Raw genomic sequence first — 13,027 nt, forward strand, 5'->3', positions numbered from 1 at the left:
AACAGACAGGCTTTTTATTTTGCTCAGTGACAATCTGCAATTCATCATTATATCACCAACAGAACAGGCTTATGCATCTTGTAGTATTGCTGACCTGCAAAAGTGTGTCTAACAATTTCATGTGCTTAAATAGTTAACTAGATAATGGCACACTATGACACAGCTAATAATTCATATTCTATGCAGAATTGGTATTTAAAAAACAGGCTAGTATGTTGTCCATCTGTGTGTTTCTATTCTGGTGCTGTTGTCAGAGTAACCATGATACTTTATGCCAACTACTATTTCTTCTTCTGAGTCTAACAAGATCTGGATGACAAATGAATACTGATTTACTTCAATAAATCTGCCAATTCTGTGATCTGTAATGAGCTATGGATATGTATATTGCACTGTATTTCAGCATGGAAGAAGTATTTAATTTGAATTACAAGTGTGTAGAAGCTCCCAGGATCAGATTCCATGGCAGTATGTCCTGTCCTGCCACATACTAATCCTTCTCTTTGTGTCCCCCAGAAAAACACAGCAGTTTTTATTCTGTCTGCAGCTGAAAATAAAAATGGGCCAAGAAAAAAGGAATACAATTTCCTCTGAATAAAAGGAAGTTGCTGTCTCAAAAATTGCTTGGTTTGATGTCTCCTGCCTTGATAGTTGTTTAAAGATATTATGAAAACATTTTTTATACTAAACACATATTCTGTAGTCCAGTGGGACTATGTGGGTTAGAAATACCTGCACTGAAAAGCTGGTGGGGGTGGTTGGTTAGGATATCAGTGAAAACTTCTTAGGTAATCTTTATTGGCAACTTCAGTAGTCTCCAATCTTTACCATCAGCTTTACTATGTAACCAAAACTAAAAACATAATCTATTCTCAAATTTCAACACCAAGAAAACTAGATTTTGTTCATATATGTGATTTGCAATACCAGGCAGAAGAAATCTAGGCTATAAAGACATTCAGAGCTTGAAGAATGACTTCAAAGCCTAAAGCATTCTTCTCTTTTTTTTCCAATTTTAAACCTCAAGTTTCTTATTTGCAATGAACAATATAACCCTAAGCGTAACTAGTGTAAGATACTAAAGATCTGTACCAAGAATTATATCCTTTCTATACCACCATAGTTCTTCTCATCAGAGAGAATAGCAACACCACTCTCAGAAAAATCCCTTTCCCATCCAAAACATCAGCATGGAATAAAATCTGTAACTCAATTTAGGCATTCCTAACAGTGTTAAAAAAGGGAGATGCTTAATGTAGGCATTGAGGATATTAGTTAGAAAGTGGAAACTGAATTTAAATAACAATTAGCATGGAAAATAAACTGCTTGAACAATACTATGCACATATTGAAATCTTCTTCATGGGAATAGTGAAATTAACCTTTCCTTCCTTCTGCAGTTTTCCATCACTTACACACACTTCTGAACACTAATGATTTCACTCACAAGGAAAGAAATCCAAAATGCTGTCAATTTTAGGGCTATTCTCCTAATTCTAACATTGCATTAAGTGCTAATTTATGCGTTTTTTTCACAATGATCATCCTCTTGGCTTGTCAGTAAACTTATCCCAACCAATCTGCTTTTTTCTATTCCTTTCCCTGTATTTCCTTATGCAATTAAATTTGCTCTTCAAATAGCTTAACTTTGAATTTTTGTCTAATTCTGTTAACTTTGCATAAAATTCCATAAACAGAATTCCTAATAGTTCCTTCCTAGGTAGGCAGATATGGAAGAGTGGCAATCAGCATTAGGTATTTTACAGAAACACTGCATAATTTTTAGAGGACTAAGATTGCAAAAGCAACTGGACTCTGCTAATCAAATAGTTATGCCACACAAGAATCAGGATGGAAGGGATTTGGGGTTTGTTGATCAATACACAAGCTTCAAAGGGATGAAGGGATTTTAACATGTATTTATTTCTAAGAGCTAAGAAAAAACAGTGACCCAAATGCTGCACATATCTCTAAGAAATTTAGTAGGCAGTAGAATAATAGGACAGAATAAAGCATGTGATGAGGAAAAGGAAATAGCTTAAACGAAAAATATTTTACTCTGTCCTATAAATTCTTTCAGTGCCTCATATTTTCACAGCTTTTTTGGCTGGGGTCTGGAACAAAACAGCAAAATAACACTGTGAAACCTCTTGATTAAATGGGTACAGGAAACATTGTTGCTGAAACCTCCTGTTTCTGTGAGACAGGCACACATGCTGGCGATAGGGGCAAGTGCAACAGCCCCATGGGACCTGTGTGTCCTGGCAAGAGGCTGATCCAAAACATACAAAGGACAGCATTTAAGAATTATTTATTAATGCAAGCACATGTTTAGCAACTTTTCCCCATGTACCAACAGTATTATCTGAACACCTGTGTATATTAATTTCTACAAGGAATAGATACCCTAGTATATGAATATTTTGAATATTATGAATATTATGCAGCAGAGAGAATAACTAATTTAAATGCATTTTCAAGGTAATGTTTAAACTAGTTGAAAGAAACTAGTGAAAGCCTTACTCATACACCATTATACAGCAAGGCCCCATTAGCATACATTAATGAAGCACTGTAAACCTTACTTTTGAATCACATTGTTAAACTTGTGCCACACCCTCAAAGGCATTGAGTGAGGTTTTAATATTTCCTGGTGGTAGACACTGCAAGGGTAAATGTGGGTAAACTGCATTTAAAAGGGTATTTCTTTCACCATTAATCTGCAACTTCAGCTCATGTGGAGTCCAGACCTTCAAACTTCCATATATTAGACCAATTTTTAAAAAATAGATTTCTGGCTAGAATATATGCCATTGTTTTGTCAGATCTATGAATCCTTAATAACACACAGCTCACTAATTACTATTATTAGGGACAGTCTTCATTCACCTTTAGACTCAGGTAAGTTATGTAAAATGCATACCTATTTCTTAAGCACCAGCAAGATCAGATGCATGTAAATAAACTATTATATATAAAATAAAAAGAATCCTGTAACACTTTTTCTAGCTCTTTGATGAAGAAATATGAAATTAATTAGTCATCCACTTGTGCAGGCCAAAGTCAGCTTTAAAAGTACATTAAATTCTCTCCCAGTGATTTAAATGTAGATTTTAAGTCCATTTTAAAAATTTTCAGTAAGTCAGAATAATCATACTAATTTCAGTTTAAAAGAATGCCTTATTTCCTTACACATTACTTGAGATTAAGGTCTAAATATATACATATATATTAAAACATATGTATTAAAACAGTGAAAGACATAATTCAACTTTTTTTTTGCCTCTGAATAAGGATGGGCCCTTAGTAATAATAACCTTGGTTTTGTTCAGTTTGGATTCATATGCAAATATCAGAGGAAACTTAAAATTTGTTAGAATATTCTTCCCATTTACATTGTTTTAATAACAACAAAAAATTTAAAAGGTTCACTGAATAAACTAATTTCAACACAGTTTTGTGGCCTTGGTTTCATGAGTAATTCATTGTACAGGTCTCAACAGACATCTCAAAGCTGTTGTTCTTGTCCAGCCATTACTACTATCTCGTATGAAAACTAGGTTAAGAGAACTTCCATTTAAACTAAAGGTTTGGGTATCATTTTAGGATATTGGTCATGTTAATGGGATGCACATAAACAGGACATATGGAACAAGTGAGAACCACAAGGCGTTCAGTAGCCATACTGCAACACTTGATAAGCTGGATTTAGGCAGTGCAGAGGCCAAAGCAGCCCATGCCATGGGTGTCCTGTACACCTCATTCTCCCTGAAAGGACACAGGTTTTAGTTATGAGCTTCTCCATCTCTTAAGTTCCCAGGTGAAGACAGGAGCTGTAGCTCAGTATCAAGCATCTCAAGCTGAGAGCTTTTTTGGCTCCAGAACACATACGAGTAACATCCCTGTCTACTCAAATCGCTTCACTATTTTGTTTCATCTTTCCATTCTCTACATAACAGTAGGAGAAAAAGCTAAATGGAAATCCAGAATAGCCAAGGTGACCTGGCATCTCAGTCTGCAGAGTCCAACAAACTGTCACCCAGACTTCCTTAGGCACAAGGAGCTCTTCATGGCCTTTCACTCCAACCTGTTCATATCCTCCCAATACCTGGAATCTGAATATCAGATGGATCTAGTTAATTTCCCAGAAGTTTTGGCAGTGCAGTGGACCAAAGGCAGGTACCCTTCTACTATTGCTATTTTGTATTAATGCTAGTTTTGATTTGGTTTGTGTTTCAGTGGGTTGCAGCAAGCCTTGGCATTTAGAACGCCTGCAACCTAACATGTAGCAGAAAGAAAAAGAGAAAAAGCCCTCTTGTCTTTCAAACATAAATGTGATATCAGTCTGCAACTGCTGAAACCAGAGCTACCTTTGTGGGTGGCTCTGTATTTTCTGAAAACAGCTTTGTAAGCCACTGCAGGAAGAGGATACTACCATTCATTAAAGTTATATTGGCAATCTGTGTCTCAAAGTCCCAGCTTAGTCATGCATTTAAGTGCCTAATTTCCTCCATATACCAATTATGCACATATTATGGGTGTTTTCCAACTGATATCAAAGCTGTCTTGTGCATTGCAGATAAGAAACGTCAACATGAGCATGTTCTGCTCCCTGCTCCTTCCTCATTAATGTGTACCACATTGCCTCTCTGTGGCGAAATCTCCCTCACTTCCATACCTCATTTTTTCTGTAGTTCCTGATCAGCCTGTTAGCTCTTCAACACCTTCCCTGCAGTAGGAAAAGTTAAGCAATAACAAGGGGACTTTATGCTTTCACATAGCAAAGTATAAAACTGTCTCAGAACTGTGTGTGATGAAAAGTTTAAGTAAGTCCATAGCTCCAACAGGCCAGTTCTTAGAGAGGACCTATTCTGTACAGGATGAGAAACCTTTTACATATACACTGTAGCCACATTAATATTATCAGGAAAATTACTGGTGTAGGTACCTTGGGCCTTCTGCATGAGACAAATCACTGTGTATGAAGGAAGGACAGTTTATCTGCAGAAGTCCAGGCACCAACCACTTACAGCATCTCTTTAGGCACTCAGAACTTCACCTTTACAGGTAAAACTTTGAATTTCAAGCATTAACCACAAAGTACCTGCAAGCCTTACAGAAACCCACTCACCAGAGAATATCTTAGCACCACTGTAAAACAGCAGTGTTTTCTTCCTGTAGTTCCACAGTGATTATGAAAAGCAGACAAGATAGTTCTTATCTTCAGCTGTTGGCTTTTCAGGGCAGTGTCACAGTGCTGACAGCACAGTAAATCCAAACATGGTTAGGAGCATTCATTTAATCATCTTTCACTGGCAGATTGGAGTTTATTTTTCCAGTGATACCATATTTAGTAATATATAATGAATTTCATGAGTATGGAATTTAACACTGTTGAATTGTGCTTATTCTTGCTGGCATAGCAAGATAAAGGGTATTTATTAATTTCTTAACATTTTTTGTCTATACAGAGTGGAAGCTACAGCAGCACCTGGTAGTCCAATATGGCAAGAGCATACAAAGGAACAGTACCATGTGTGTGGGTTGCAAGTTATCATATCACAGGCTAACTTGGCACATAGCATTGACACCCTATAATTGGTATAAAGCTGCTCTGCAGGAGATAAAAAGACATATTAGGTTGTGAAAAAGACAAATACCTTTTCTATATACTGACCACAGGTGTATGCAGTATTATGGGACAGTCAGTAAAACCTAGCAGGAACATCAGGGGATAAGATAGCCAGAACTGAAAATACCTCCCTATCCCACTTTTTTTTTTTTTTCCCAAGGAAGCAAACATGCTAAGACTCTGCCAGACTACATAAAAAACAGTTGATCCTGCTCTGCTTGCAAGTTATTTTACTTCTGACTAAAGAAAGGAACCATAAAATGGCATCAAGCCAGAGCGGTAATGTTTCTTGATTGTCTTGATGTAAGGGTTTCACAGCCTACAACATGTATCAAAAAGTTTGATCAATTGGTATAATTTCTGTATTTTATTTCAATCAAGTGCCAAAAACCACCAAACCCCACAATGGAGTAAGGGCTTGCATAGAACAGAGAAGACTTGATGTAAAACTGTGCTCTCTAGTGGAGAAATTCCATTCTATGCAATAAAAGTTGAAGCCATGCTGATCCATTTACTTATCCAACAGGTTTTCAGTGCAGAGAAAATATCAGGATTTGCCACAATATGAAAAGAGTGAAAATTCCCAGTTCAATATTATAATATAGTTATAATAATTTATTATAACTAAAATAGGTTCACACTGAGTTATGTGACAGATTACAGGTACATAAGGTTTCTAAATATAGAACAAAAAATATCTAAGCCCTAAAACGTGTTTATGTTTGTTAGATTTTTAAAAGTAATGACACTTTTAATGTAATAGCAAAACATTTCTTTTTAATGATCTTGCACTTTATTATGGTCTTATATAATACTATATAGTCTGATGAAAATAGGTTAGTTTCACACCAGATAATGCTTCTCAGTTTACATTATCAAAACTAGGATTTTTTTCTAAATAAGTGTTTAATAACAAATTTTCTGTTCATTTATCTTTAAAGAGAAGAACTGAAATATTCACCAATTCCTTTATTTCTAGTTATACCACTAATTTTAAATCTACTGAATGGGTCTCTAAGAAACCCTAACTTTTCTTCAATGTGTTTTCTTACAGTATTAACAAAACACAGCCCACTTTCTCCATGACAACTGCCCTATCACCCTTTTTTCTGGGCAGGTACAGATGTCTGAATGCATTAGCTCCATATAAAAGCAGATGAATTAGAATCTATTCTCTCAAACACCTTGGCCACTTTTTGCTTTCTCAACACTATATAGGATCTAGCTTTTTTAAACTCTGTATCTTAACTAGGTTGTTAGAGTATATCTGAAGTTAAAAGACAGAAATGTAAAAGACTTGCAAAAGCTAAATGTACAGTTAATTATGCTAATTTTAAAATATATTAAAATTTGGTGTGCATTCTAATTGAAGAGTAAGGATCTAGCAAGACATGGATATTAGGTTTCTCTTATGTGGTTTCAGAATGTTATGATCAGTTGTTGACCGTTACAGAAAGCAATACTCCCTTTTTGGACCTAAAAGATAAAACATGGGGGAGGGGAAAAGCTGTTTTTTAAAACATATACAGAAATACAGAGCTACCATTCATGTTTTAAGTTCCCTAGTATATTCAGAAAAGGCAGCCTAACAATATTCAGCAAAGCCAGCAGCCTAGATTTAAGAAGTATGACAACTACAAACAGAATCATACAAGTTAAAAGATTTTCCAGCTATAAATTTTTTTAAATGGAAAAATGTTCATAACTGATCTTTTGACTAGAGCGAGGACAGTTTGCTGACTTCCAGCATAACTTGTGCTGATATGGCAGCACTTTAAACACTTGTAATTAGTTAATCCCAAGAGAGCAAGCAGATTTCCTGTTTCTGCAGTGGTAGTCATACAGAATTTTGAGCTGGGGAACAATTGTCAGTGATTGGGTAAGAGAAAGCCTAGTTCTGCTTCAGCAGTTTTGTCACGTCACTAAATAAAAAGATGAATAACAACTAAGTAATAAACTGTAGTTTGAGCATGTCTAAGTATTTATGTCTGTTTATTTAAATATTTATGAACTGCTGGAACTCTGCAAAATGCTGTTTACATTTAATACTCTCCTGCAACTTTTCACAATATTCCTTAAATGCATGTCCTTCACATGGCTGTATCACTTACACCACATGCAAGAAAAGATTAATTTCATATAAAACAGACAAGTCTTTAAATTAAGGAGCCAGAAGGACAAGCAAGATATCCCTTGAAGTCCTGTGTGGCTAACGTTATAGAAAGGTAACAAAGGAGAGATCTTAAATATGTTTAGTTTAAAATTCAATGGTAGTCATGCAAAACTAACACACAGTTGTGAGCTTATTGTAGCACCACTAGAAGTTAACTGGTAGGTACAATTAGCTGTGTTGCAGTAATATCTGCCAGTCACAGCAGTGTGTGTGCATGGATGGGAGGCAGCCCAGTCACTGAGGGGCACTTGTCTTGTTCTCAGCCTCATTTGAGAGTCAAAACGTTTGCAAAAGCTACATTTTTAGATACAGAAGTGTTATCTTGGCAAGGCAGAAGTTTCACCATGTTTTGCAGACTCAGCTAACTATCCTACATTAGAGTTCATTCACTATGAAAAAGCATTAAAATACCAAAAATTTATGCATTGGGTTGTAAAGCATCTAAAAAACAGGTCCAAAGTTATCTGGCAGCTACAAGGTCATACTTAGCAAGTCAGTTTAGCCCATGTAAGAAGTGAAATCATGTGATATCTTCCAATTAAATCTCCTCTGCATTTCCTGCAAGGAGAAAAAGACAGATGCCAAAATCCCAGGCAATTCATACTGACTTGCAATCCCATTTTATATGACAGCTTTGAGAGGCTTTTGGGGCAGAGCTAGGAAGTCATCCACAGTGACAAATTACAGTTGCTACTACAACACTATCATGACTGACCATTTTAAGGACAATTTACAATAACTCCTTCAGAAGATATTGTGCAAAGAACACCAAAGCTTGTACTGACCTATTTTTAATTTAGGTACTCTCCCTACTCCATGATAACAAGGTTTTAGAGAATATGAAAACACAGTCCAGGGGATCCTCATAAGACAGAGCAGATTTCAGCCTTCTCTCAGTTTCCTATATTTCAACAGTTGCAGAAGTGCCATTTGTGTAGCCACCTTTAGACTTCATGTGGTCCTGAATTGACACAGCCTAGGGAAAAAAGCTTATTAGAATACGCAACTTATAAATTCTGGTTGCCAGAGCAATTATTAAAGGCATCAGTTTGGAAGCGTAGATGGGCCATATGTTTACAGTGCTGAGTCCCAATTATAATAAGGAGAAATAATAACAAAATCCAGGACTGTTAAATACAATTTTAAGTCAGTGTTTGAGACACATTTTGCTATACAAAATCCACTTATTCTTACATCCCTCAACCTGGCACGGCTTTGACTTCAGGGTGATTTAGTTCTAGTATCAAGTGCATCCATAGAACCTGTATCCAAAAGGTTCTCATCATGTGTAAAGATACTGGGGAAATGAGCACTTCCTGCTCAGTGTATCTCCCACAGTATCTCATATTTACAAACCAAAAGACAGTTCTGTTCTGATGCTACTCTATTGATTAATAAAAGCCCAACCTTCAAGATTTTTCTCTCTCTTACAATTATCTAGTATTTTATTATAGTATTATATATATATATAGTATAGTATATCTAGTATTTATATTTATTACTGCAGGGAGATGTGTGCTTTCCCAGAGGTGCACACTTACCGAGGAATAGTCGCTACTCATGTCTCTGGCCCCAACATGTGCGGTGTGTACAAAGTTCATTGGCTCTCCTATCATATTCCGGTCCAGCCTCCGACGCCTCTTCTGTGAGGAAAAAAGATATCTTAGGTCTCTATTCAGAAAACATCAGCAGCTTTCAGCCAGAACCAAGTGGCCAAGATAAAAATAGATAGCCAGGACTGACCCTAATGACACCTCATGGCAAGCGGGCTGAAGTTTCAGACTGTTCGCAGTAAGACACAACGAAAGTCACTTTCATTACTGCTAATTGAATTCTAGCAAAAGCTTTATTAACTGTTGGAAAGTCAGGGCCTGAGAACTACAAATAATACTAAGTCTCTGGCAAAGAACACACAGTTCAAACATAGCTTAACAGGAATGGTTTTAGCTTTTGCATTTCTTTGCCCAAACTAATCAAACCAACAAGATAATGTTTCCTGTGTAACTGGAAAACAAAACTGAAAATCTGATAAAGGGTGGCAGCTATGCATCTACTTACCGGTGGGGGCTGTTCACCATTGCACCAATTAAAACAAACCAGGAACTCAGTCATTATATTTCTCGGTAGGTAATAAGGTCTTGTTAAATATAATTCTCTGGGAGTTTGAGCAGTTCAAGGATCAAGATGCAGTTCCTAGAGTGAGCTTAGAAAGGAATTGCTTGTACAGGTTCACTGGTAGAGATCACAAAATGCATCTGATAAGTATACCTGCAAAGAGATGAATATTTAAATTTATATTAAAACATATCAAAGTTTTGTAACAGTTATTGAGAAATAGGCAGTTCCTAAGACTAAACCAAGATTGTTACATTCTTAAGCATACCTGTAGAGGAGAGAAGCATTAATTTAAAATTACTATGTTCAAATCAAAAATCAGGGTTAAGAATTCTGTGTATTTACTCACGGGGAGTATAGAAAGTTCTTTATAGAAATGTAATAAAAACAATTATAGAATTAAGTCAAGTCTTGTTTAACAATCTGTGATCTGATTGTAGGCAAAGCTAACCAATACTTATGTTTTATTTACTCTTTTTAAAAAAAACAGCTTTGAACATATTGACCTGTTAACATTTACAAGCTGAGGCCTTACATATGATACAGTTACTCTACTTAGATAGGGAAAAGCTCAAAGCAAAGAGCCTTCTACAACTCCAAATAGCCCTTAAAAGAGAAAAGAAGAGCTTTGCAAACCAGCAAAGGAAACCATTCATCAGAGCCTAGAGCTTCCCAGAATGTATTAAAATATTAACCTAGCAATCCTGACCTGGAGACACAACCAGGAAAATCACGAAGTACAGTGAAGGCAGGAGACAGCCCAACTTTTAGTAGTTACTGACTTTTTTTTTTTTTTTTTAATGTGTCTTCCTTTAAAGCAATCCTTGGTTTATGCAACAGCCTTTGATATCAACTTTTTCATACCCCAGATCATTAAAACAATATCACAACATGTCAATTTAAATAAAGTTTTGTTATTTTTTTAAAGCTTACAGCTTAACAGAAGTTAAACAGTATAGTTTAATCAATTCAGTCTTTCTGAGCCTCCACTAAAGCTTTCACAACCAACCAGCATGAGTTTCCTCCTTCATAGGCATTTCTTATGTAGTTCCACAATTATGTAATTAGCACATCTATTTCTTTCACCTTTGTCATTTTCTAACATGTCTCACTTCAAGCAGATTTCTTAAATTTCTGTGATTTATCTTTCAAAGCATTTCTTATGTCTGCTCCTTTGTTTCAAGTAGTCTATAGGATAAATTTCTGCAGAATGTCTTGTATTATTCCAGTTTGTCCTAGGTGGTTTTAATACAACTCATTATCTGCCTCATTTTTCACCTCATCCTCTCACAATGGTCTTCACCACCGGAAGGGACAGTGGTCCACACAACCATAGAAACATGCAGAAGTCAAAGCTTTTACCAGCACTTCGCATTAGTCGCAAATTTTTTTGGTTTTGTTGCATGCTAATGAGACCACATCAAAGCTAAGATTTTCTTAAGTGTGTCACCGCGCAGAGATCACCTATTTGGAAATGAGACTGCCTGATACGACACCATGCCCATCCCAAAGCAACAGCTGAACTCCTACCGTCCTCCTGCGGTACCCCCATGTGTCCATCTCCCTTCGTGGGGCTCCGTGCGTACCTCGGTGCTGCCTGCCGCTCCCGGAGAGTCCTGACAGGATGGTGCGTCCTCATTCGAGCGCTGGCACACACCCAGCTCCCGACTTGGCAGCTTCAGCACATTTACAGTTCATATTCCTGGGTTATAATTAGTCCTGTTGGCTAAGCAAGAACGCTCCGCTGCGCTCCCATGCCCTGCGGCGGCTCCAGCGCTCCGGGAGGTGCTGCACAAGTCTCTTGAGCACTTCACGCGTCCCTACAGGTGTCAGAAACGCAAAGCGGAGACCAAAAATAGAGCCTTGGTTTGGCGTCAGATTTGTGCAGCCGTGCAGTTTTCTCAGCACTCCCCATGCAGCCTGTGGCTCACTTCCACCCCTGCGGCAGCTCTGCAGGTGTCCTGCTGGCACACAGCGTGCTGAGCGCCTTCCTGTTGTCTTTTACATCAGAACGCTTCTTTTCCTCTGCATGACTCAGAGAATCATCCCCCAGGACAGGAATGTTTGTGCCAGGGCATGGGACACCACCTTACTCCCAGAGACTCAAGATTTCCACTCTAACTAGAAGAATTTTAAAAACATCTTAACGTTTTCAGGCTCGCCCAAGACATGTAAAAGCCAACAAGAATCCCTGAACCAAGGAGAAAACAACATTTTGTCACAGTTGGCACACAGACCAGAACGGGACAATATCCTGTTGTTCTTTCTCTCTGTTTTTCACCATGGCAGCAGTATCATCGAGGCGAGGAGACAAAGGGCCTGGGAATGGCTAGCACGCGCAGACACGGGTGCTGGATGTGCTGGCAGGATGCACAGCCCTGCTGGAGCCTGGGACCTTAAAGCGCCCCAGAGCTTTGGGAATGTTGAGATAAACTTCCCTGAGTGTAACAATCAATATCTTCTACCACTGCTGTGTATTAAAAAGTATTCAAAGTCTTCTTGTATTTTACTTACAAAATATAAATGGAAAATATTGGCCTGAACCATATCAAAAGAACCAAAAACCTGAATCTTTGCATAGAGAAGGGAGACACATGGTAATGTTGATAAATAACATCACTAAACACATTTATTCTTCCCAACTGGCCCTTAGACTCAAGGTCAGATCATGTAAAATCCTTGCCTTGAACTCTTAGTGCAGGACAATGAAGGTATGGTTAGTGTATATTGTCACAGGCTGCCATCCTCCTGCCCCAATTCAGCATGAAACTGGGATTACTGCTGGCCCCACTTGTCATTTTCATTCCAGCTCTGTCAATAGTAAGTTCATGCAAGGAGCAGTGTATTTTAGCCTAAATGCCTTTCTAAAAACCACCATGCTTCTAATTTGTTCATTTGACATCAACATCACGTTAAAATCCTCAAATGGTTATACGTTTACATATTTACATTTTGAATGACAAGGTGTGGCAAAAGACAGCAAAATTTGTATTAGTTTTAAGCATGAAACTTGAAGAGTGCATCTTGCTTGGTAAAAAGGTGAAGAGTACAAAACAATTATTAAGACTTTGGAAGAACCTCGGGGCCAAACAGATAAAATCTTCTGT

The 13,027-nt window shown here is 37.4% G+C and overlaps 1 protein-coding gene across 2 annotated transcripts; it reads right to left on the reverse strand.

Moving 5' to 3' along the window:
- Positions 1 to 6,232: 6,232 nt before the first annotated feature.
- Positions 6,233 to 12,056, reverse strand: LOC102105548 (CDC42 small effector protein 2-B-like). 2 transcript variants are annotated; one of them, XM_014251288.2, is made up of 4 exons: positions 11,507 to 12,056; positions 9,864 to 10,073; positions 9,347 to 9,448; positions 6,233 to 8,781 (listed from the first exon to the last, which is right to left on the reverse strand). In XM_014251288.2, exons 2-4 carry the CDS (start codon positions 9,915 to 9,917, stop codon positions 8,707 to 8,709), a joined length of 231 nt encoding a protein of 76 aa, XP_014106763.1. In that variant the 5' UTR covers positions 9,918 to 10,073; positions 11,507 to 12,056; the 3' UTR covers positions 6,233 to 8,706. The 2 variants fall into 2 exon arrangements, with proteins under 2 accessions (XP_014106763.1, XP_005521583.1); XM_005521526.3 differs by having other exon boundaries at positions 11,451 to 12,056.
- Between the last annotated feature and the right edge of the window lie 971 nt (positions 12,057 to 13,027).

The sequence above is a fragment of the Pseudopodoces humilis genome, chromosome 16, assembly GCF_049639895.1.
Source record: "Pseudopodoces humilis isolate 2021_Gansu_Grassland_sample_001 chromosome 16, ASM4963989v1, whole genome shotgun sequence".
Lineage (NCBI taxonomy): Eukaryota > Metazoa > Chordata > Aves > Passeriformes > Paridae > Pseudopodoces > Pseudopodoces humilis.

Excerpts from the sequence above, each read along its gene's own strand:
- LOC102105548 (XM_014251288.2), bottom strand. The coding sequence starts at position 9,917 with ATGACTGAGTTCCTGGTTTGTTTTAATTGGTGCAATGGTGAACAGCCC. Across the intron at positions 9,449-9,863 it reads ATGGTGAACAGCCCCCACCG|AAGAGGCGTCGGAGGCTGGA; the intron begins GTAAGTAGATGC and ends TTTTCCTCACAG. Across the intron at positions 8,782-9,346 it reads TGAGTAGCGACTATTCCTCG|GCTGTGTCAATTCAGGACCA; the intron begins GTAAGTGTGCAC and ends TTTTTTCCCTAG.